This window comes from Parambassis ranga, chromosome 15 (genome assembly GCF_900634625.1).
Source record: "Parambassis ranga chromosome 15, fParRan2.1, whole genome shotgun sequence".
Classification (NCBI taxonomy): Eukaryota; Metazoa; Chordata; class Actinopteri; family Ambassidae; genus Parambassis; species Parambassis ranga.
Window position 1 is genome coordinate 3,779,803 of NC_041035.1, and position 24,951 is coordinate 3,804,753.

The 24,951-nt window shown below is 42.3% G+C and overlaps 1 protein-coding gene across 3 annotated transcripts in view; it reads right to left on the bottom strand.

Annotated features, from left to right (window-relative positions):
• piezo1 (piezo type mechanosensitive ion channel component 1 (Er blood group)) overlaps positions 1–24,951 on the bottom strand; it is a 40,232-nt gene that overhangs the window by 1,886 nt on the left and 13,395 nt on the right. The window contains exons 3-51 of one of the 3 annotated variants that reach the window (XM_028422615.1): positions 22,741–22,906; positions 22,468–22,609; positions 20,917–21,121; positions 20,569–20,782; positions 19,169–19,340; positions 18,964–19,068; positions 17,254–17,377; positions 16,529–16,632; positions 16,339–16,418; positions 15,955–16,135; positions 15,519–15,624; positions 15,073–15,251; positions 14,832–14,980; positions 14,555–14,713; positions 14,239–14,354; positions 13,906–14,072; positions 13,566–13,742; positions 12,646–12,771; positions 12,045–12,245; positions 11,718–11,922; positions 11,197–11,301; positions 10,530–10,686; positions 10,192–10,435; positions 9,960–10,056; positions 9,690–9,855; positions 9,407–9,496; positions 9,095–9,186; positions 8,804–8,869; positions 8,061–8,161; positions 7,822–7,966; positions 7,051–7,092; positions 6,671–6,843; positions 6,480–6,592; positions 5,858–6,037; positions 5,501–5,759; positions 5,235–5,423; positions 4,938–5,144; positions 4,632–4,854; positions 3,961–4,093; positions 3,729–3,876; positions 3,457–3,609; positions 3,177–3,238; positions 2,837–2,995; positions 2,540–2,687; positions 1,783–1,971; positions 1,489–1,581; positions 439–611; positions 212–334; positions 48–127 (exon numbers count right to left, since the gene is read on the bottom strand). In XM_028422615.1, coding sequence (XP_028278416.1) covers positions 48–127; positions 212–334; positions 439–611; positions 1,489–1,581; positions 1,783–1,971; positions 2,540–2,687; positions 2,837–2,995; positions 3,177–3,238; positions 3,457–3,609; positions 3,729–3,876; positions 3,961–4,093; positions 4,632–4,854; positions 4,938–5,144; positions 5,235–5,423; positions 5,501–5,759; positions 5,858–6,037; positions 6,480–6,592; positions 6,671–6,843; positions 7,051–7,092; positions 7,822–7,966; positions 8,061–8,161; positions 8,804–8,869; positions 9,095–9,186; positions 9,407–9,496; positions 9,690–9,855; positions 9,960–10,056; positions 10,192–10,435; positions 10,530–10,686; positions 11,197–11,301; positions 11,718–11,922; positions 12,045–12,245; positions 12,646–12,771; positions 13,566–13,742; positions 13,906–14,072; positions 14,239–14,354; positions 14,555–14,713; positions 14,832–14,980; positions 15,073–15,251; positions 15,519–15,624; positions 15,955–16,135; positions 16,339–16,418; positions 16,529–16,632; positions 17,254–17,377; positions 18,964–19,068; positions 19,169–19,340; positions 20,569–20,782; positions 20,917–21,121; positions 22,468–22,609; positions 22,741–22,906 — 7,188 coding nt within the window. Of the gene's footprint in view, positions 1–47; positions 128–211; positions 335–438; positions 612–1,488; positions 1,582–1,782; positions 1,972–2,539; positions 2,688–2,836; positions 2,996–3,176; positions 3,239–3,456; positions 3,610–3,728; positions 3,877–3,960; positions 4,094–4,631; positions 4,855–4,937; positions 5,145–5,234; positions 5,424–5,500; positions 5,760–5,857; positions 6,038–6,479; positions 6,593–6,670; positions 6,844–7,050; positions 7,093–7,821; positions 7,967–8,060; positions 8,162–8,803; positions 8,870–9,094; positions 9,187–9,406; positions 9,497–9,689; positions 9,856–9,959; positions 10,057–10,191; positions 10,436–10,529; positions 10,687–11,196; positions 11,302–11,717; positions 11,923–12,044; positions 12,246–12,645; positions 12,772–13,565; positions 13,743–13,905; positions 14,073–14,238; positions 14,355–14,554; positions 14,714–14,831; positions 14,981–15,072; positions 15,252–15,518; positions 15,625–15,954; positions 16,136–16,338; positions 16,419–16,528; positions 16,633–17,253; positions 17,378–18,963; positions 19,072–19,150; positions 19,341–20,568; positions 20,783–20,916; positions 21,122–22,467; positions 22,610–22,740; positions 22,907–24,951 lie in introns of all 3 variants that reach the window. The other 2 variants (XM_028422614.1, XM_028422613.1) reach the window with 2 other exon arrangements.

The window sequence follows — 24,951 nt, forward strand, 5'->3', positions numbered from 1 at the left end:
CCAACAAAACCATTGGAGGGTTTCAGGAACATGCAGTGAAGTCTGACCTTTATAAAGCTGACCGACTGGTTTGGCCTCAGCTCCATTGGGTGCACGGATGTAGTCAGGGAACATATTAGGAACATGCCTGAGAAAGACAAAATATACCATCTGTTAGTGTGTGTGTTAATTAAAACATTCAAATAAGCATCCTCTCTGAGAGTCAACCTACACAGGCTCAGTGCGATTGCCGACCAGCAACGAAGCCAGATCTGCTCGAACGGGGTTCCCAGGCTCCAGGTCTATAGAATGTTTGTCAAAGGTGTGTTCCACTGTCCCACCTTTACCTAGGTCTCTGTCACATGACAGAAACATTCAGGGAGAAAGGGAGACAATTAGCCTTCAGAAATACACCGACTGGTAGAATGTATAAAGTAGTAAGGGCAGCTTGGGTTTCACCTCTGGAAAGTCCATGCCAGACGGAGAGTTACATCCGCAGAACTTCCAAGTAGCTCTTTAATGAGTTCCTGTCTGCTGGGGGGGCTGATCCTCCAAACTGATCCTGAGCTACCTTCAATCATGGCCATCACAATGTCCTCATAACTGTACAGAGTGATGAACTGCATGGCTACCTAAATGAAAACACAAGTCACGGTGTAAAACAAACACACAGGGAGAGACTATTCTAGACAATGTTTCACTTACATACACAGCTGTGCACTTCATGCCCAATTTAATTATACACAGGTCATCTGTGTGTAATTGAATTTTAAATTGAGACAAACTACATAATTAAATCAAACAGGACGCACCTGATGACAAGCATCACAGTGAAGGCTCCGAATACCTCGTGCAATTTAAGCTGGGGACACACTACACCATTTTTTGCCCAATTTTTCCTACGATTTCACAGTCTGCACAAGTTGGGCACAGTCGACATGTGTAGGCACCAAAATCTGTTAGTGTGTGTGGGGGTGGAGATGCCAACCTGCAAGTGTTGGAGGGGAACAGACCCGACCCGACCTTTTGAATTTCTCGGGCCACCATCAGAAAATGACAGGAAGTAGTGGAAATATTAAAACAATAAAAAATCCTGCACTACTTGATCCAATCTGGTTTTCTTTGTGTTTTTCCAAGCAAATAGCTGCACAGACAGCAGCACCAGCGAACCAACTGTCATCAGTGTTTGCTTACTTCTTGTCTCTCTTCCCTCTTTTTTTTTTTTGGCGCAACGCATTTCTATATTACTGCCACCAGCTGGTATGTTTGCTGCGTTCAGTTGGCTTTAGTTGGTTTGAAAAATCCTTGTTTGATCCCTTATCAGGAGCAGATGGTGTGTGACCCCATCATCATAAAAAAATCTGCTGATTCCAGTCTGTTAGTGTGTGCTCCTAGTCTTTTCAAAATCTGTTAAGACTGGTTAAATGCTGTGTAGTGTGTCCCCAGCTTTAGATGTTTCAGCTTTTAATTGTTATTGTGATCTTTGATAGCTATCAAGCCAGTACGTACAGCATTTTCTCCAAACTTCTTGGTGAGGTTATCATATTCCTCCTGTGTGAAGGGCTTGATGGACTGCTGCTGCACACTCATGGTGAACAGAGGCTGCGTGCACCAACAAAAAAACATCAGTTGGTTACATATATCTTTGCATCAACAGTAGGCAGACTGTTGACTCGCTGAACAGAAAACTGATTTTTAAAAAATGTAATTATATCTAAAATAATTTCTGTATATTGACATTATGCCCTAAATAAACATGTGATACTACAGTATGTAAACATGATTTCACAGTATTTAGATTACCTCGTATCCTCCCAGCTTGACAGTCACTGTTACATCAATGGGGTGGTTGACCACACCCACCACTGATCTGACCAATGAAATGAAGAGAAGTGGGAACCAGATGATGCAGATCAGGAAAAAGATGATGAGTCCACCCATGCCATATTTTACTATCTTCTTCTTCTTCTGTCCTTTAGGCTGTGGGTATTTCTGAGGGCAAAAAACACAACACAAGGTTTGAGTAGAATGTAGTTGAACTGTGTATAATAACATGATGTAACTGATGTCAGCGTGTCCTTGACCTTCGACCAATGATCAGCACAATGATCACTGATCTCTGGGACCTCGCTGCTGATGCCCTTATCAACCCTGTTTCCTCATTATATTGATTATTTATACTATTTCAACTATCTATGTAACCTATGTCCAGATGGATGTGTATGTGTGTAAATGAGTTTATATTTTACTTTTATCTACTTTTATTATTGATATTACTGAATCAGCATTAAAACAGAATTATACAGTAGGTGTGTGCATGTGCTCCTGCCTTCTTCATGTGTGTGTTTTTACCAAGCAACAATATATTGTATAGCTTTTTTCCTTTCATCTGTTTTATGTAGTTCCTTAATGTAAATGGGTCTATGTTGAAAAATAAAAAAATACAATATTTATTTTCCAGGAGCAGGATGGACAGACAATCTGATACTGTGCATGTTGTCAGTGGGGCTAATTAAATATGCTTCTGTGTACCTTTATCACAACAGTATCTGCTGTTTACCTTCTCTGTCTCACGGCTGCATTTAATGATGAAGATGTTTGCGTAAATGTCCTCTACACACATCCAGTTTGACAGAGATAGAGTGGTATCTGTCCACACCCAGTCCATCACTGCCCGCAGCTCCACTAAGAACGGCACCAGGCGAAACCTACACACACACACACAGGCACACAACCATTTTATAATGTAAATGTATATACCGTATATATACTGCTACATATAGAATTATATATCTTTGATTGTTGTTATTTCTGCGACACATTTTCTACAGCTGCGAGGACAGAAATGCGTCCGTACCCTTGGAACAGAAACAGGTTGAGGTGGTTGTACTTCTTGGTGAGGAAGTTGCCAAGGATTCGAGTGGGGTAGCCGCAGCGGATCTGATAGGCTGAGAGGCCAAAGTAAATACACTTGACAAAGTACCAGAGCTGGGCCACAAAGTTCTGATTGAACATCCTACACAAACAAATGAGAAATGAAAAAAATCAATAAAAGTTGTGATTTGCAGCAGCATTTCAAAGACTATTCTTATTTATACAGTTGGGTACCTGGTGACTTTTTTGGGGGGAACTTTTGTTGGTGACATAAACAATCACCATAAATGCTGTAATAAATGAATGATTAAATTTGACATCACCTTTCAGTGACAGCAGGCAGAATGAAGAACATCCACAAGTGGATCCCCAAAACAAGAATCACCTAAAGGAAAAGAATATATAATTCACACAAATGTCTTGCCCTTTCCAAAGGTCACCTTCTTTTGACCTGTAACTTTAGCTCCCCTTGTTTGAGGTTATTAAATACAAGAACATTACACTAAAACATTAACACAAAATAATAAATCCACTCCTTGTTAAGTGATATACTATAAATGACAGAATCATGAATGTTGAAAGACGCATAGTGCGAGAGAGAACCTGGAAGATGAGCTTTCCCAGCACAGCTTTGCGCAGGTACAAGGCTCTGTCGATGATCATAGTGCTGAACTGGATGAGCAGCATCACCAAGAAGGCCTCGGGTACCTGGTCCTCTGACAGACTGGAGGCGATGTCAGCTGCTGCACTATGTTTCTGAAGGACAAGAGACACAACAAAAGGAACATGTGATTCTGATTGGTGAGGGTACAATGTGTTGTCTGATGGGTGACAAATGATGACAAAACAACATCGTCTTTCCTTGCAACTCTCACCCCAAAAGCCCAAAAGCCAAAGACGATGATGATAAAGTCAATGACATCGGTCAGGAACATAAAAGCGTAGACATCGGTGGCAGCCCGATACTCAGCGTGGACAATGTCACCGAAGAAACTCTGAGCCGGCTTGTAAACACTGCGAACACTGCAGAACAGAACAACAAACATTAAAAACAGTCATGATCTACAGCACTGTTTTTAAAGCCTGCTGGGGACACAACAACTGTACCCAGATATGAAGACATGTTTTATCTTCTGTGCCGCAGCCAATAGGCGTTTACTGGCTGCCTCTCTCCTCCTGCCTTTCTGCTTCTTCTTCACAGGTTCTGCACTTGAATCTGCACTCTCAGCAGTCGGCTCCACTGAAAGAGTCAGAACAGAACAGGAGTTGAGCACCACAGTGTTAGCTTCGGAGCTCCTGCTTATGTATCAGCAGTTTATTTCTGTCTTCAGTATATTGAGTATTCGGTATGAATTCTTCCATACAGGCAGGGTACCCACATCTAACAATGACGTGAACAACATAAGCAAAATGCTGAACATGCTACCGATAAATATCCCTGTGTAGCGCCCTGTGTAGTGACAAATGGATATTAAGTAGAGGGTATTCTAAAATGAGCATGGTCAATGACGCAAACCCAGTTTCACCAACCTTTGTTCTGGACTGCCAACATCCTGCCATGGCATTTGAAAACGTATCCCCCTTTTTCCAGTCCTGATCTGATTGGTTGTTTGTTAGCCCTGAGCTGATTGCCAATTTATCTTTTTAGGATTCATGGTGATTGGTCAATTGGAGCACCCATGTTCCAATAATAAAACATTTTTTATAGTATCACTGCTCATGCATGTAACATTTTAAAAATCACAGCTCTACCATCCCAGTCAGTACTGAAGACAAACCTTTGTTGCGCTGCTGTTTGGGTTGTTTGGACTTCTTGCGGAAGCGTAAACCGCTCTTTTTCTTTGGGACGACCTCTGTCACCTGATCGTCGTCTCCCTTCACATCATCTGTCTTCTTCTCCATCACAGGCACCACTTCCTGTCCATCTTTTGACCCTGAGGGTGGTGCTGGGTCAGTTGCAGTAGCAGAACTGGTACTTGGTTCAATGTATTCCACTGGACCCTACATTGATAAATGATAGATTTAAGTAAAACTAGAGCAGAGGATATCTTTAATTAGCCAAGTCATACCAATAAGACTTAAACCTTCTCCAGTTGGTTGAGTTCAGGGATCTCCAGGGTTTCCACAGTGGAAGATGCACTAACTCTGTCCTCCTCTCTTTCCACTTGTTGATATTCATTCTCTCCCCTTCCATCTTCTTCTCCTTCTCTAGTTTTTCCTTCAACTTTAGAATCTTCTGGTGAGGGGCTCTGCTCCTCCAGTGGGCCCTCATGGTCCCACAGACCATATCGCTGCATGACAAACACAATACAATTACACACATAGGTTACGTCTGTGTGTGTATTGACTGTAAGTCACTGTATCCGTCAGTTGTAACTGACCATGAGCAGGGATCTGTGGAAAAACAGAACGAGCAGTTGGAGAAGATCATATCTGATGTAGTTGTCAGTCTTCTCCAGGCCAAGGATGCGAGGTATAAAGAAAGGCTTGTCCTCATTCAGGGTCATCTCATAGACGCTGTTCCAGGGAAAGAATCCAAACTGGAAAATATATTTCACCACCACCATCACCTGGAAAGAGGGTGAGGAACAAAGCAGTTAGAGCAGAAATACACAGAGACATGCAGGGCACATTTCTGTGTCCATACCTGTGTGTAGACTATAGCAGTCATCCAAAACTTCTTGGTTGGCCGTGGAACAGCCAGCATGGCCCACAGGAACACCAGTACAGGCAGAACCAGAGATATGACAGAGGCGCTGACCACGTTGTTCAGCACGATGATAAAATAGCAGACCAGCTCTGAGTTGGCTGCCAGCAGGTTGTACATGGCAAACAGCAGCTTCAGGAGACGGTTCTGGTTGTTGTAGAAATCTGTGCTCTGTTCCAGCTCTTCAATAAAGAACTGCCTGTACAAACAGAGGAAGAAGTCTCAGCCACAGATCTGTACACATATCTGCCGGACACAAACCAGGTGCTCTGCTTAAACCACTGTCACTGTATATACCTCTCTCCAAGCAGCTCGCTGGCTGTTCTGGAGCGTCTGTGTTGTTGTTTGGTAGATGGCTCTGGTACAAGTTCCATGCTGCTGGATGGGAGTTCTGGACTCAGGAGGTTCCCCGTGCTGTTTACCCTTGGTCTGGGGGTAGACTGGCCTGGTACACCTCTTCTGTCTACCTCCAGGCAGCTGATACGTACAAGCACATATAAGTACACACATTAACCCAGAACCAACACATCCTGGAATGCCCCAGACTAACTAAATCCTGCACAAAGATTCTTTTCACTTATACACAACGAAGTTGATGACCATGGGACCTATGACCCTTGAACAACAATATAATTATATGGAACATATAAAGAAGGACGCAGCAATACATATATCAGATTAATATGTAAAATCTGGAGTTCCCTCTTATTGCCAGCCTGTGAAACAGACACTTTAGAACATTACTGGTACATTAAACATGTAGAATTTGTTTCTCAAAAAAAGCCTCTGGCATGAAATGATGAGATCATCATTCTTTATGAGTAACATGAGCTCAGGAAATCCCCTTCAGCACAAGTAGTGCCATTTGTGTAAGAATAATGTCTCATTGTATCATAGCATGAAGTGCTTCCACACTGACCTGTATCTGATGGGATTTTCTGTTTCCCCCTCATCCAGAAAGGTCTCCAGCGTGGAGTTTTCACTGCCCTGTGACACCAGATCATCTCTGGAGTCTGCCGATGCGTGATGCTGCTGACCAGTGAGACACAAGTTAAAGTGTGTTTTTGTCGGCAGTTACGACTTCATTACATTTATAATAATAGTGTTCACCTGCTGTATCTTGTGTATAACGAAGTAGCGCTCGTTGCGGAGAACTGTGGATGTCTCCCTGTACTGTTTGGTCAGCAGATTGAGCCACTGAGTCATTCCATCCACCATGGCCAGAACTATGGCCCACAGGAAGCGCAGAATATCCAGGATCCTCTGCAGCATCTCACCGTGACCTGCAGCAAACAGGCGAAGAGATGTTGGAGATATTGTGTGTAACGATATATTATCACATTACACGGTAAGCCTGTAAAACTATTATATTATATATAAGCATTTAGGCTTTTGTTGAGTGTCTTATTTTCTCATCACAGCACAGTAGTCCATTATAATTATCAACCACTCTTTACACGGTAGAGGAAGCAAAGATAGTGTAAACTTACCAGACTGTTTCTCTGGCTCCTCCATCTCATCGTCCCCACAATCTACACACAAACACACACTGTGAATATTCACAACAGTACCGTATACTTGTGTGTACTCTGCCTTATTATGTGCTGTGTAATAATCTGGATAATCTGGGAGGATTCTGAGCTAAGGAAAACTCCAAGACCTATGCAGCGTTGCCTTAGAATTTCAACGATAACAATACATGCATGTTTAGAACAAAGATGTCATCATATAGCAGGAATTAAATTGTTTATGTTACTTTAGGTCATAAATCCAGGAAGGTTTACAGTTGATATTAAAACTTCATGACTAGCTATTATATACATGAAAAGAATACCCATAGAAATTGTGGTGAACTTTGATGAAGATGAGGATGATTTCTAAGGTCATGTAGTGTCTATTTAAATGTGCCTATTGTTAATTGTGTTTTTAAATGGTCATTGTGTAATGTAAGATGAAATATCTAGCTGCTATTTACCAATAAACAAAGAAAAAAAAGGAGCAGCTCATTATACACGTGTACACTACAAATTACACCTTTAAGGTTCCAGCTAGTTTAAATTATGATACATCTATTTTTGATGCAGCCTCTGGTCCGTATAAACTTTTTACAACACCGTTTCTCACGTCAAGCGTAATTGTAGGCTTTCACAAGGCCCAGGAGTCACTTTCAGAGGTCACATGACCCCAACATTAAACAGTAAAAACTTTCCACCTCCTTCCGTTTTTGTTCCTAAGATCCCTAATACTAAAAGCTTGGTAACCTTTCACTGAGGCAGCTTCCTGTTGTGGATCCACTGCTTCCTGTCTTTCTGCCTCTTTTGTCTCGATCCTCTTCAGCTGTCTCTGTCGTCGCTGGCGTTCTCTCAGTGCTGTTTTTACATTGGTCACCCAGGCTTTGTACGCCAGCTAGGAGGGAAGGACTTGCATTAACAACACTGTATGTGTGCAGTGGTTTCAACTACGGTGTACCATGCCTGTCACTCAGTGAAGAAAGTCTGACCTGATAGGCAGTCTGTTTCTGAGGCTTTTGTTCTTCAGACTGCATGTCCTCCTCATCCTCACTGTCTGATTCAAACAGGTAGTACTCTCCTGAGTGGAGCACTGTGAGAAACAAGAAGAAACATGTTCTGTCATTAAGGCACAGTGACGAGAAGCTCACTCAGGTTTCAGTTTTTGTGAGATCATTTTCTGAGCTGCCACTGTTGTACGAAATGTGTATATAAGAAAAGTGCCAGGTCAGATATGATGGTTACTTTCAGTTCTTTTCATGTAAATAAGATGAGGGTTTTCACCAAAGTCTCACTTCCTGCTGCCAGCTCATAACACTACTGTGATTCACTACTGATGTGTCTTTGAAGCAGGACTGTAATTAAACATTGGCATGTCAGTGAATTACCAATTCGGTGGCAATGTGTCTCGGTATTGACACATAGCCTGACAATGTTTCTAGAATCGTCTTGACAACAGCATTCATAACTTTGAGTCACAAAGACTGGTTGACTTCCGGTGTAGTTTAGGGCATCCATTTCCAAAGACTGGTTTGGGACACAGAAGATTTTTTTCTATATAAAACCCACTTTTTTATAACAGATCAGAGGTGAGACATTACAAAGCTGTTTACAACAGGCCTCCTAACGAGATCAGATTACATGTTCAGCCAACATTTCATTGTATTTGCAGATCAAAAGGAGGACTGCTTTACTTTCACAGTGGTTTGTCTCCAAGGTAAAACAACAGTCATACCTGTAGCATGATCCAACCAGGGCTGGTACCAGCTCTTCCTAGACCTCCTCTTGTCTGACTGGGCCTCTGGAAGGAAACACAAGGTTCAGATTTCTGCACAGGATAAACTTACTGTGGTGTTGTGAATAGTTAACAATGAAGGCTGCAAGAGTTCATCAATCAATTCAAGGCTTGAACAGGCCAACTGATCACATCTTTTTACAAGGGTTTAAAACCTGTTTTGTGAACTATTGTGTTTGCAAAAAAAAAATTCCACAAATTAAACCCCTATTGACCAGAAGTGGGTCCTACCAGGTTCACCAGCTGTTTGGCTTTCACTGGAATTTTCACTTGTTTTGTGCCCATCTCTGTACTTCTGCTGCTTGGACCGAATTCTCTGCATCCTGTCAGGAGAGCAGATGAAGACCAGTTCAAAATAAATGCTACGGGATGTGGACAATCTGTCAATCAATCCGTGTCACATACAATATCTGAAATCTAATCAGTACACAAAAGGGTTATGTCTCCACTGAACATCACACCCTTTTGAAGTTTTGAAATATTATTATGCTGAATAGAAAAGCTACTTTCCAGAGGCACTCTGCCTGTGCAGTGAACACTTACGATCTCTTCAGCTGTGACAGAGACTTCTTCTCAGCTTGTTGATGGAACCTGATGTTCTTCACAATGCTGGCTCTGAAGAGCTCAAACCCTCTGCAAGGAACAACCAGCTTTCATTATGTGTATTAGCATCAGCTTGTGACTAGGAAAGAAAGTTGCTTTGGTCACCTTTTAAAAAAAATGGAATACAAAGTCAAAGTTGCTGATTTAATATAAGGATTAGATGTGAACACTTGTGGCATAATTTAACTGTAAATGTAGGGCTAAAAATAAGTCTCTGTGGTACCTTGAGGCCTGTTTGGCAGAAGCCTGCAGCTCTCCTATCACATGCAGGAAGTAGTAACTGAGGAAGACTCTCCTCTGCAGCAACAGGAAAAAAAAACAGATACTGTCCCAGATGATCCCAGCCTCTTCTACGGGGAGGCTGCACGTTTTATCACTCACTGCTTTTGCTGTAAGACAACACAGACAGAATCTATCAGTGCCTCGTCTGTCACAATAAAATGAAATTAGTACATCTCTTATGTGAAAGACTTATACTTATTAAAGCACTTACGGTCGTAGTATCCTTTGACTGTACAAACCAAGCTGAAGAGCTGAATAACCCAACAGAAGCCCTTCTGCATCTCAAACACAAACACACACGCTAGGATCTGAAACACACACACACACACGGACAGAGGATCAGACATGTTTAAAATAAATCCACAGTTCACAGACTACACATTATGTGCACATTATGTCCTTACTATAATGTTCCATTTTTTTAAAGAAAGGATTATACTCACTGATAACAGATTCTTAGATATGATGACGCCCACATTGTAGATGATGAGACAGTCCCACAGGGTGAGGCGGGTCCTGGAGGATTTGACCATCAGCCGGGTTCCAAACAATAGAAAAAAGAAACAAGCCAGCAGGTAGCCCAGTCCAAACACAGAAATCCTGGTGGCCCCTGTGACAAAGACCACTGAAAGCACGAACCAGAAGAGGTGACGGAACACCAAAACTTTGGCCATGTCCAGGTAACTCCTGGAAGAGCACACACGAAAAAGGAATTGATACATAAACACATAAGAAAATGAGGCCCGATCACAGCAGGAAGACAGTTAATGTCAGCCTCTACCTGCAGTTGATGAAGTTGGGTGCTGGGTTAAACAGCCGACCTTCCATAGGATCTGGGTCGTCGGTGTTCTCTCCAGCCAACACCATCCACTCCTCAATGTGCTCACACTCAAACACCTTCCACTGCTGGGATGCACATATCAACAGCACAAAGTCCGCTGTGGACACACACAACAACACAACACGCACATTATAAGGCAGGGAGACCATTAATAAATCTTTGTAGTTATTTAGTGTTTTTTTTTTAACTTTAGATACATACTGTAGCAGTGTGAATATGTGGCTGTAAAATCTGTGAGACCTGCTAAAACCACAGCCAATAAAATGGGGGGAAGCTTGCAACAGATGGAAGACCTTTGTCTTGTAACATGTTTTAAAGGTTGTTAAACGTAACCTAACCTGAAAAATGTAGCCTTTATAGCCTCCTATGTCAACAACACGACAGATATGTCTTGTTTATGTTATCCTTAGTCAAACAGATTGCTTAGAGACATACTCAATGTAGTAAGAAAAGAGGGAGAGAGAAATTAAACAGCAAACATCAGCAGATAATCTGCAGACTGCATTTCTGCAGGGCCAGTGTATGAAAACTAGCTATATACTTCATACTTTGAAGTGACAGGTCAGTGTGAACTGCATGAATGAACTGATAGAGGTCAGAAACTGACCTATAAGGTTTTTAGAGTTAGGCACACTGTAGAAGTCGGGCAGATAGATCCATTTAATGAGAGCCGAGTTCATCAGCACTTTAGTGTTCCACCGCCACGGGTAGTCTACAGAACAACACACACAGCAAGTACAAACATTATTTATGCAATGTACCTCAGTTTAGATTAATGATATGATGAGTGTATTTAAGTCTGCGGCCAAAAAGCTAAACTGAGCAGTACAAATGCAGTAATCTTCTCAAACATATTTACATCACACAACCAAAGACACAATTGCTAACACAGCTGGAAAGTTTTAGAGACCTTAAATGTGACGGACATGATAGAATGGACAAGGTAATCGTAAACGTTTTGTGACATCAGTGCTGTAAATGAGATTTATTTAGTTTTTTGCCAAATTGTTAGCATGTCACAGCAGGTCTGTCAGGTTATCAAGTTTATGAAGATGATTTTTTTCTTATTTTTAACTGAAAACAGTGCAGAGCAACACAAAGTAAAAATAACCTCACATCAGGACTCACCTTTGCACAGAGCGGGTGGTATGCCCACACACAGCAGATACTGGTAGATCATGAAGATGGACAGGAAGAGACAATACTTGGGCCAGATCTTGGCGATAGCCGCCCGCCGCCGCCTCACTAAGATCGCTACCAACCAGCAGCCGTGGATTATCACTAAAAAGTTCATCCGTTGGCCGATCACATTCACAGTCATCAGGAAGCAGATCTTTAAAAAAGAAGGAAGATTAATATAACAAAATAATAGGAAGGACTACAGTCAAAATAGACATTAATGTGAGTTTGCCATTCCATTTTTCCAGCTTGTTGTCATGGATGCCTCTCACCTACCTCTAATCCAAACTTGTAGAAGGTGTAGTTGAGCAGGTACTTGAAGCAGGGTATGAGGCCCTGGTCTAAGGTGTCCCTGGTGGCAGCAGGGAAGAGAGCAGGAATGGTAGGGGGGGATCGCTGGAGCTGACGATAATGGTGAGCTTGGTGACGGTACACTGTCGCCTCAAACACCAGCAACATCAGCACTATTAAATGGTCCTGCGAAAATCATTCCGGACACAGATAACATCAACACACAGGCTCCTTAAGATGCAGCAAAAAGCAGCGGCTCATCAGACAACAAGGAAGTGTCATGGTCACTTGTAGTCAGTGATCATTTGTGGTCAAATTTTAGTAAAGTGTGGCCAGAACCTCAACAGAGACTTGTCTCAATAGCACACTGTTGTGATGTCATACTGTATGTTGAGATTACGCAATTAATGATCACATTAATTAATACTTGTGAAATACAGCTGGTAGGTATGTCAAAACAGGGCAGTATTCCTCTTGTTAACATTTTAGCATGGGTTTTAGCATATCATTAGTATTGGATTCTGAACCTGGATTTGTGTGTTTGTTGACTCAGCTTGACAGGCTGGGACGTATGAACTGAACATACCTTGCTGTATCCCAAGGCAGTGGCATCTTTCCTGATACCAAACCACTTGGCTGGATCCACCGGCTCTTTATAGAGAGTGGAGTTAATCATTTCCTCTGGTAAAAGTTTGGTGTTATTTGCCAGAGGCTGGAAATTGAAAGAAGACATAAAGAAATGTATGTAAGAATTCACACACAGTTTAACATGTAACATAATACATAATATAACAAAATACAAATATAAGCCTGAATGTTGAAAAAGTGTTTATACAATTTATATAATATTCCAGTTTTCCAGCACTCTTCTGTTGCACCTGTGTCCTCCCTCGTGGCACCTTTAACCTACCTCGTTCCTTAAAAACTAAGGAAATAAGATATCCTCTGGGATGTGGGTGTGCTGATATCAATTTCACACAGGCGTCACAACACAGAGAAGTAAAGGAATGTTTTCTGTCAGAAATGACTGATGGTGACCTTTGACTGTGTTGCTTCAGGTACTGACATTTGTTACAGGGATAGGCTTTCACAGATCAAAACATAACACCACTTAAGTCTCTGTATTATGAAATCTGCATGTATCAGATATTTTTCAACATGATTTACATATACTGTGTGTGTTGCATAAGTACATTAAAGTAATACTCATTTGACCAACAACATTAATGCTGAAGCAGCAGCGGACACCATCACTGGTGCTAACCAACCTCACATGCCTGCTGGTTTTGTTGCACAGGACCAAAGATCTTTGGGAGACAGGTGGAAAACCACCCAGCAGTCTATTCCAATCTAACTGCGACAACTAAGACAGCTTGCAAATCCCTGCTTTGCTGACTTAGCTGGTTCCATGAGTTCAGAAAACACCAGAAACAACACACCTCCACCCTTGACTGTATATTGACATCTATGAGCAACAGAAATATGCCTCTGCTGTGTGTGTCTTACCATGGTACAGTTGCGGGAGTACTCATCAGGGTTGACCACACTGAGCTGGTAGAGCATCTTGCACACAATGATAACACACACCCAGACTGTTGACAGACAGGAAGCCATGGTCCTGAAGCGACAGTAGGGCATGGCCAGAGACCATAACACCACCAGGACCAGGTTCATCACAGATGGCTACAGACAGACATAAATACAGATATGAATAAAAGCATCATATGTGCACCTCAAAGATATCATTGGACAGTTCTACCCATTGTTCGGGTCTACAATAGCTATAAATAAGAGTACTAGTAGTGACTTACAAACAGGTGTAGTTAGTGACAGCAACTATCCTTACCTCTTCCAGTGCCACCCACACAGAGAAGAAGGCCACCATCTTGAGAATGTGAAGCTCCAGAAGCCTCCAGAGAAACCCCTGAACTGTGGTGAGGATGTCAGAGAACCTTCTGGACAGATCCAATAACCTGTCCATTACCAGACCCCATTTACTCGGCACAAGTTCCACTGAGGAAGAGGAGAGGAAGAAATCTGAGTACCAGGCATGGCAGGTGGCCATGTCAACAGGAATTTTACCATTTTACCTTTAGTTTAGGCAAGTAAACAACATATTCAATTGACATAACACAAATTCTCCATGATAACAAATGTTAATTTGGCATTGTTTTATTACCTTCATCATCAGATTCCTCATCGGTCTGAACAGCCAGGTCTTCCTCTTCAGCGTTCATCCCCATGTTACCAGAACCACTCTGTTCGGTCCTCTCAGTGCTCATGGTGCTCTTCTTTCTGGAGGGAGACAATAGCAAGTCCATTAGCTCTCACGAGACAAGAAGTACAGTATATACAGCGTGATGAGAGAACCGACTGTAGAACACGAATGTTGGTTAGAAATAATGACAGCAAGAAAAATAAATAAATGCATAGTAAAAATCTCCCTCCTCTATCTCTAATCCTTTGTGCTGAACAGTAGAAATAGAAGTGTGTACTTGTGTATGGGCGTAACATGCTCCAGGTCTGTGATCTTCATGAAGGGCTTGTGGAAGTAGTGCAGCTGCAGAATACAGGCCAGCAGGAAGAAGCCGGGGATAAGGATGCTGGTGAAGAGCTCAGACAGTGCAAAGGTCTCAAGACCGAGTGCTGCCAGCCTGAGGAACGTCAGTGCAGTTTATTTAGTTTTATTTATGTACATTTTTTAAATCCTTTCAAGATCAAGTAGAACACACAAAAACTTCCACAGCGTCCAGCTGTTCTTAAAGCACTTACTGTTCCTCTGAGAAGCCGGTGAAGTTCTTCCAGTATCCAGGGAAGTCTTCAAACTGGTATGTGTAGATGGAGATTAGCACCAGCATGGTGTAGGCCACGACCAGCCACCAAAATAGCTTCAACAGACGCCTCCACAGAGCATAATACACCTGAGAATACCAACAAGGATGTGTAGTCAAATCAACAGTGGACAAAGAAAGGGAAACACTGCATCTGGAGCTCCACTGAAACATCTTCCTACCTGATAGAGACAGAGGCAGAGCAGGAAGAGCAGCATGTAGATGATCTTGTAAGCAACAAGTTTTCCAGCAAAGGAGACCATGATGAACATCCCTCCACACACATAGATCCAGTATTTGGCATAGCAGCTCATCACCATTCCTCCCAGGACTTTCAGCACCGACTCATTAGCAGGTCCCTCTTTAGATGAACCACACATCATTCAGTACGTGTCATTGGTGTAGAGAGAGTGTGTATGTGATTGGTGGGGATTCAGTAGGTTTAGTGTTATGAGGATAAGCAGAGCACTAAGTTAATACGGATAATTATTTCTATTTTAAGTGATTAGGCAGGTGATTGGTGTGTGTGCTTGTACAGCGCTCACTTTTCACACTCACAGAGGTTGAAGTAAAATATTATCCTCACAATAACAACTACAAAAATGTGTGCATGTGAGAGATGTCTGACCTCCTGTAGCGACTTCCTGTAGTGGTGTGGCCATTTTCCTCTTCCTGCTAAAGTTTTCCTTCACTGACTGACGCACCAACAGCCAGAAGGTCAAAGTAAATAGAAGCTTGAGGAGAGGAAGATGGAAAAACACACAAATGTTAGGAGCATGAATTCATTTTGCTGTTTTTATAGAGTTAAAAAAAACAGGAAAATAATCTGTATGCTGTTCAAATTTAGAGGACATTCCATGTCCCGTCCAAAGCCAAGAGCTGAACTGATATTCTGTCATCAGGAAGGTAATGTTTCATGGTGCACAGTCTGGTTTGTATCACTGAAGTCAAACACTCTATGTAGACACAGAGCAGCGATGAAGGGTAATTTTTACTGATCCATGTCATCCAGATTCATTTCACTTTTATCATTATGTCAGCTTTGGAACACTGGGTCACCTTACCATAGCTCCCAGTCTCAGACAGGGGTACTGGGCTCTGTCCAGACCCAGCTGCCTGAGGCCCATGGTGCCCACAGTGGTGGGCAGTTCACTGTGAAGTTCCATGGCCCAGACGTACTGCAGGCAGCACAGAGCCAGACCGTAGACCAGGATAAAGGGAGAGCAGAGAGTGGCTGCGTGCTGTCTGAAAAGACAGAAAGCAGGTGTGCACTGAATGTATCCCGTTTACACGACACAACTAAATCATAACAACATCAATAACAGTGCAGCAGATTTTTACATGAGTAGTTGGAAGAGCAGGTGTTTAGGGTGGATGTGGTTGGTTCTGACGTGAGGTATATGCCACATAATACATGGTGCATTCAAATACCACCATCAAAAGGTTACCTGGCACGCAGAATCCAGATGAGACATGCCCACAGCAGCAGCACAAAGGTCAGCCAGCTGTGATATGTGATGCTCCACACCTGGACAAGATGGACACAGCACACAAACAAGCAGAGGGGCGTTGCAGCACTGTATATTCACAGTAACACGAGCCCTACATATATAACTTTATGTTTGAGGTCATGGTTACCATCATGGCGATGAGAGCACAGACATAACTCTGCTGCATGACCACCCGTCCAAGCAGGAAAAACGGACTTTCACTCTGCTGGCCACTGGGGGCTCCACTAACCCCTGCAAAAAAATAATCATCATCATCATCAAGACATTCACAGCGTCAGAGCTCAAAGCTTTTAGATACTGTGGCTCCACTGTCTAACCGTGAACTACAAAAACATGTGTATCATGTGGAATCTTATTCAACTATATAGTAGTATAGTAAAATTCTTTTGAAAAAAGTAGTACACCCCCTCATTGTGTCTAATTGTGAATCCTTCAGCAGAAATATCTACCAGCAGGTGTTTTGTGTAACTTCACTCAGACACAGAGCTCTTTAGACCTTTACACGATGACACACACTTCAGAGAACAACAAAACGAACATGTCTAAACCTCTGGTCCAACATTTTGAAGGCGTCATAGCTACAAACACTTTTCAACATTTTCAATGTGGCTGATCCATTATTTGAATAATAAGTAGTAGTAGTGGTGGCATGGACGGAGGGGACGCGTCCCACCAATAATTTGATCCCCTCCTAAAAAAACAGATTCTCATTGGGTACAGAAAGGGTCAAATTCCATTGGAATCTTAGGTCCCCACCACTGTCAGAAGCAAATCTAGACCCTTGAAAGAGACGTTACACAGCACTGATATAAGGTGAAGAAAACATTAACACAGCGTTACAGTTCCTCTTACATTGAACATTACCCAAATCTGGCTGATTCTCTCCTCCTTCTCCTTCTCCTTCTCCTTCTCCTCCTCCTTCTCCTCCAACTCCACCTCCTTCGCTACTTTCTGCTGTCACAGACGGGAGCATGAGCTGAAACAGAACACAAACACTTTGAGATACAGATTAGAGTGGATCATCTGAATAACGTCAAACATTAGACCACATATTTTCACAAAACACTTTTCTCTGAGCTTAAACGTTTGCACATCTGTGTGGTATTTTGTTGCTCAGTGCAGAGTGGAGGGTGTAGGTAAGGCCCAAGTGGGAGGGAGTCTAGATTGTTTGGACTTAAGAGTCAAAAACAAAGCTACAAAAACTACACAATTACTCATTGAATCAGTAAAGACAAAGACCATAAGCTCCACATATCATAAACACACATTGCATTTTTGCAGCTCCTACAAACCAGTTTTCCCCTGCATAATAGAACAGAATCTATATTACCATTGTACATGGTACAACACAATAGTATAATGCAATCCTGTTGTTACACTACTACAGTGAAGCCTGTAGTTCTGCCTGTAGTGTTCCACTCCATGCACATATAAACCATCCATCCACCCAATAACCCACTTTGTCCTGCAGTGCATGGTCACAGGGGGCTGGAGCCTATCATAGCTATCTACAGGTGAGAGGTGGGGGAAACCCTGCACAGGTCACCACACATAGGTGGAATGAATAACACTGACTACCTGGTTATCAGGTAGTCAGCATTTTGCCATCAAAGTTGGTGTTTAAAATGAGCAAGCACATGAATGTGGGTCTGAATGTGGGGTGATGGGTGCCACTGTCTGCCCCCCTCCCCCCACCCTCCCTGGGTATCAGGGTATGGCTCACCTGAGAGCTCTACACAATCAACTGTCCTGCAGTCCGCCTCACACCTGTGGCTCATCCAGAAATCAAACTCTGCAGTGGATCTACTGTTTAGAGGATCCTCAGAAGCTTAGGGGCTCAATGAGCAAAGGCCTGATCACCTCTGGTCAGCAGGAATGATTAAAATGTTATTATCCTTTGACGACTGAAGTATAGTGAACATCATACATGTTGTCTTTCTGTCTCACTTATAATCTATAATCAGATTATACCACGCTCAGCCAATCATGTCCCTGCTGTCAAAGCCTAAATGCTCTCCTCTCTGCTGCTGTTGGAGAGTTACAAATATGATTTAGATGTGTTTTCATCAAGTTGTCTCCTATTCAATATTTTGCATTACTTAAATTACTTTTAACACAAATGAAAAATGTTCGCTGCGTCAGAACTTCTCCAGTAAACGTGTTTCCACTTCCCACTTTGTCAATCAACTCCTTTTTATATGTCATAGAGTCAAATGTATTGCTGCTGCTTTAAAAATGCACATAAAAAGCTGAGCTGCTGCATTTGGGGCAACTTTTGCATTGAACAACAGCCGAAAAATATTTGCATTTATTTTATCTGGTAATTTGTGTGGACGCTGTGTGTGTGTGTGTGTGTGTGTGTGTGTGTGTAGTTACAGTCAGCTATAACTGGTCGCTCTAAATTTTCCACAGCTCTCTGCACCTCAGACACTCCAATGTTTGTTGGCAGTGTCAGTGTGTGATGGGACTATTTCCAGTGCGGGGTCTCTCCTTCACCCTGGCTCATTGACTGGAACTGTCCGTACAGTTAAACTGAAACCTGTTTGTCAGAGATCGGAGTACCTGTGTGTCATCTTCATAGTTATCCTTCTGTTGATTCCATGATCTTAACTCCACCAACTCTTCCTTCATCTCCTCCCTTTTCTCCTGCTGCTGCTCTCCCCCAGCCTGCTGGGTAAAAGGAGAAAGACTTCAGCAATTTCTGTAGTTTTTGTGGACAGTCTAATAATTGAAATCCCATCAGGATTACCTCAGAAGTAGTATGTACCTGCTTTGTTGTCCCGTGATAGCCTGTTTTGAGTACAGTCACTATGGTAATGTAGAGAAGAAACAGTATTCCTGGGTTGACATAAACTGGCCAATCATGGTTGGTATTAACAATAAGGTCATAGGGCATGGAGCAGTTTCCTGGTATGATGATGTCCTTCAGACCGAACAGCCTGCAAACACAAAGACATACACAGGGTAAATAAAACAGGGAATTCATCCATGTAGTCATGGATAGTAAAATATAATCAGCAAGGCGCTTCTTGACGCTTCTGTCAGCCTTGGAGGTTCCTGCTAGATAGTACACTACTTTTTGTTTTGTATTGCGCTCTGGGATACAGTGAGGCACTTATATAGTGCATAATAATTCTCACCACATACTCAGACAGCGCTATAAAATGGGGAACGCATGATAGAGTTGAGTATATGGTGAGTAGTGGCTAATTTCGGACATAGCCCTGGACATGTGGGCTTGTTTCTCTTAGAACGTGAAGAAAAAGAACTATACCTTTAAAGATTGCACCCTTCTATTTGAGGGAAATATTACGCAATTTCCCCATTGTGGGACTAATAAAGGTATTCTTAATCTTAATCTTAATTATAAATAATGACTTAAGGGGAACACCAGCAGTGTCATTTACTGTAATGCTATCCTGCAGTGGCCATGAGGTTCCTCACCCCATCAAAAAAGGATGTAGCTGATGTGATGTTAGGTTAACTGTAGATTTTAATTTGTCTCTAGATGTGAGTGAGGATCTCCCCATTTAATAACAACATTTCATCCACATTTGTTGGTATCCAGATCCAGATACCAACAAATGATTCCAGATTCACAGACCCTATTACACCCACACCCATTGTCTGAGATGTTTTCTAACCCAGTAAAATAATCATTATAAAGAGGAAGAGGACTTATCATAACAGACACATTCAGTGTGATGACAGCAGGGTATACCCCTTAGCAAAAGGTCAGCCTTTGGCTGATGAACTGACGTAGAGATCTGGCGAGGAGCCTGTAATGTGATGACAGATGAAACTGAGAGGAAGACAGATCATAATTTACAGAGGAATGCAGCACTGCTCCTTTAACTGATCGCTGCTGCTCCATCATTCCATGCATACCAGTCCAGAAATCACACTCTCCTCACATCCCTCTGCTGCAATTCACATTCACTTTTGGATGTTTTCTCCTAGGCTCTTCTCACCTCTAGGGATATCATTTGTCCTCCATTAAACTTGTGCAAGAAATATGGCAGAAATAAAACGCCACCTGTAGTTCTACTTTGTTGGACAAAGATGGCTTCCCACATCAATAATTCATCTTTATTTACAGTCTTTAAAGGAGATGTGACCTGCATCAGAAACATGTGACCGCTCATGCCCTGTGTGCTGGAGTCTCACCTGGCCCACAGAAGGTTTGGGGGGAACAAGGCCTGGGCCAGCAGACTCTGGTACAGGTACAGGCAAACCATGTGACCAGCAGTGAAGAAGCCCACCATCACGCACAGCGCATTGAAACCCAGGTGGCTGATGGGAAGATGGCACGCCCACCACGTGCACACTCCAATAAAAAGCAGGAAGTAGAAGGCAGAGAAGGCAGAGGGCAGCGTGATGCCTGGAAAGGAAAGACACACAGATTCAACACACACACACACAATCAGATAAACAACTAAACACTTTGTATGTACTGTACATCAAACTCTCACTGGCCAGCTGGCAGTGAAACGGTGAGGAAACCTAAGATCGTACCAGCCAAAGCCAGCAGGCAGATGGCCACGATCCTCCCCAGGTCACGTAGAACTTTCCGGACTGTGGCCTTCATACGCTCAGCCAGCAGCTTGGCTTTGGTTGCCGTGGAAACCTCCTCATCAGGGTCACCAGGTAATGACCTTTCTTCTTCTTCATCTTCATCTCCTGTTGCCTCTTCCTCTTCTTCATTTTCTTCATCATCTAGCTGAGATGAGCAAAGTACAAAAAAACATAGACTAAATCAGCTTAGAGTTGTGTGGGCTGTTCAGACTCTGCACAAGAAGATTTCCATGTATTCATGACACATCTTTGAGCTAATAAAATAAACACTTGAGTCAGCCTCTTGATGGAAAACAACCAAATGCTTACATCACAAGATATGATATTATCCAAATATAAACACAATTGAACAGTGTTCACGATTCTTCTCTCCTGACACTCATTGTTAATCATTATAGAGTCACAACTGAGGCTATCAGGTTCCAATGCATAATTACAACATGAGTCTGACCAGGAATAAAAATAGAAACTTGTTTTTCTAATTGTCTTGTTGCCAACAACTGAAAGAGCACGTACACATATCCCCGTGCACGCACAGTATATATACCAGCAAAACACTCATGGTGATGTGCTGTAACAGGTGCTAAAGAACTGAGACAGGAATATCTCACCCCTTCTCCCTCCTCCCACAAAACGTGACATGACCAGTCATGAGGCATGTTAAACGATGTTAATATGTAAAGACTGAGTCCATCTTTGCTGGCTCATCGGCCTTCCCTCTCTTCTTAACACTTTAAAAGTAATCTACATGGACATGTCTATGTTTTCATATATACACACATACATCAACATTATTTTTCCATTTTTTAAAAATGTTAATATCTCCTTCCAGGGTCATAAACATGACCACACAAGGCTGTAATACATCTTCTTGTTTACCAGACCAGCTACATTACATATGTAAATGTAATCTTGGTCGTCTGCCTGAAAAAAGCTCAGATGTATTTTTGAGTAAAGGAGCAATTTGTGTGCCACCCTTGCATGTCTGCACAGAGCTCCTCCCCTCTCCTTTCTTTCCTTCGTGGCCTCATAACTATAATCATGGTTGTCTGATCCGGTGCTCTCCTTATCCTTCCCACAAACCTGGCGTTGTGTTCCATAGGTTGGCATGCTAAGCTGCCATACATAATACCATTTATTTCAAAAGAGGTATAATGAGTCCGTGTAGCATCCAGTCTGCCTTCAGGCTGACCAGAAATGTATGAGAAGTATCAGAAGCTAAAAACGTTTGACCTCACCTCACCTGACGTCAGATTTTATTTTTATATATTACTAAATCAACATTAACTTAGTTATAGGCCTATAAAAGATGGTCACAATTGTTTAATTTGTTACTATGGCAACTAAAGTAGAAACAGCTTCTTTAAATTGTACTTAATTGAAGCTAACTGATCGTTAAATCACTTCATTAATATAACACCCATGTCCAACATTAAAGTTATTTAACTATGTCTCCCACTCTCTCACACACACACACACACACGGACTCACCGATGTAATGTTGGCAGCAGCCACCATTTCTCTGTTTCTGACCAATCTGCTACAGAGGATAGTTGTTACCAAGGCAACCACACACACACCTAGGTCAGGGCACAGGAGGCGTAACACACTCCAAGGATCATCCAGGGGAAGTCTGTGACAACACCCAAACATATGTAGTAGTGTTACAGATGTTACAGTGTCAACACGTTCTGCTCTTTGCCGTACATACATTTCCACGTACATTATCCCAGAATGAGAAGCAACTGAAGACTTGTCACATACCTGGACAGTCCTATATGCCTGGTTATGGTGTCCCATTGTGAGCAGTTTTCTCCGATGGCGATGTTGAGAGGAGGATATGTGTACAGTACTGTTTGGAAGCAGATGTGAGCCACCACAAACAAAAGACTGGTACCGAACACTGCTCTGATGAAACGGCCTGTGTGACCTGGGAGACAAAGAGTTAAACACACTGTCAAACCACATCATTAATATACACAGTTTTAAAGGAGCATTCTGACATGGTGATAAATCATCTTGTTAACGTTGAGATGTGCCAGCTGCCATGGTATTGGGTGTAAATGTTGTTAAAGACATTATAAGCTCAGCAGGTGTCAGTCCTGAGCCTGTCTGCCGAGTCGACCGCGGGATGTCAGAACTGCATTCTTTTGGCCTGCACGGTTAATTTAGGCAATCCTTTATGGGTCCTGTGGGAATGTTAAATACCATGTCAGTGCTCTTTCTCATTTAGTGTCCCTAACTCACAGCGGTGAGATGCAGCATTAAGTTTTATAGGCGAGGGTGTAAATCAGTAATTTGATTCAGCAGATAGTTGCAATGAAACTCAGCAGAGGCTGTATATAGACCCACAGTGAAGAGGCTCTCAGCAGACACATAAATAAAAACACATCAATGATTCTTTTTCACTGGCACGATATTACACATAGGTACATAAAGTAAATGTGGATAGTGAGCACAATGGCACCTAGCATGTTTTTGTGCCATTCAACTTTCAGAGGAGCATGACAACTTTAAGTTTGATTCATAACGTTGCACAATATTCCATGCTTCTTTTACGCTTTACAACTGCTAAAAAGTTGTTGTGCATCCTCAACTCAAAGTATTTTAGGAACCATGACGTCCATCAGGATGGCACGCTAAGATTCATTTTCCGGGGTCACAGGCAGGATGAAGGAGGAAAGAGGAGACGAGATGGCACAGCGCAGAGAAATGAAAGAGAGTCAGAGGTCGTCCCCCTTAAATCTGAAATATTTGTCGCACGCCCGTCCAGCCGTGGCAGCTGTGGTGTTGGTATAAACGCAACAGTGAACCTTGAAAACACTTTCACAAGCTGACTGGGCTGGATGGTTTGTCACTGATTCATCGTCTGTCCAGCAGGGGAAAAAAAAACATGTCATCATGTCCCACATGACATAATTAACTGTTACATTGTTCATTTCATCTTATTTTTAACATGGATTCTTGAGTTTATGACCTTTGACCTCTGAATTCTAATCATTTCTTCCTTGAGTTTAAGGAAGTTGTGTGTTTAAGTGAAGATGAAATACCCTGTAGATGTTTGTGTGTTTTTTGAGGTCAGAGTGAATGTGACCTTTGTTGACCAAATTCTCATCCTCGTGGGTGTTTGTGCTGAATTCCATCATGACATTCTAAAGACACTGTGGCCACAGGAAGGGCTGTCAGGGAGGCATAAAAACAAACGAGCCAGGTGATAGATGACAGAACCATTAGTTATAGAACACTTTAGTTTGACTCGCTATGTTGCTGTTATAATAAGCAGAGCACTACAGATGTGCCAATGATCATTGTTATTTATTCTAGAGGTGGGAAGGAAAGGACAGGAGCTCAGTGCAGAATGCAAACGTGTGTGTGTGTGTGTGTGTGTGTTCCAGTTTTTGATTTGGAATGCTGTGGCCAGGTGGTAACATATTTTTCTCTCCACATTCCCATGCACCCTCTGATTAAAAAAAAGGAAACAGCACACTACAGTACACACGGACTGCTGTAAAACATGAACATTGCCCCCATGACACTACTGCCTGCCCTTATCTTGCACTTAGGTGAGCCAATAAAACCTCAGCAGCATACCAAAACCTGTGTGTGATCTTATCTTAGCGCCCAGAAGCACATATCTCCAAGACTGCCTTTTATCACAGATGTTAGATCTAAACTTTCAAGTGTCTCAATAAGACACCGATTAGCTGGTTCCAGGGAATTTTATACTATAACTGGTATGCTGGTGTTAAATAAACTTCACCTATCATATTACTGCAGCCAGCACATAAACACCCTATTCTAAAAACTGTCACACCACCAGCACAATGTAAACACCTTCCTTTTTTTTCCTTATCTGTTCGCTGCTGATCAAGCCGATCGTTTTAACTTAGAAACAGAGAAATAACAGTCTACTACTTAGAGCACTCCGTCTACAATTAGGCATGTTGTGACAGTTTCAGACTGCATATTTGGCAC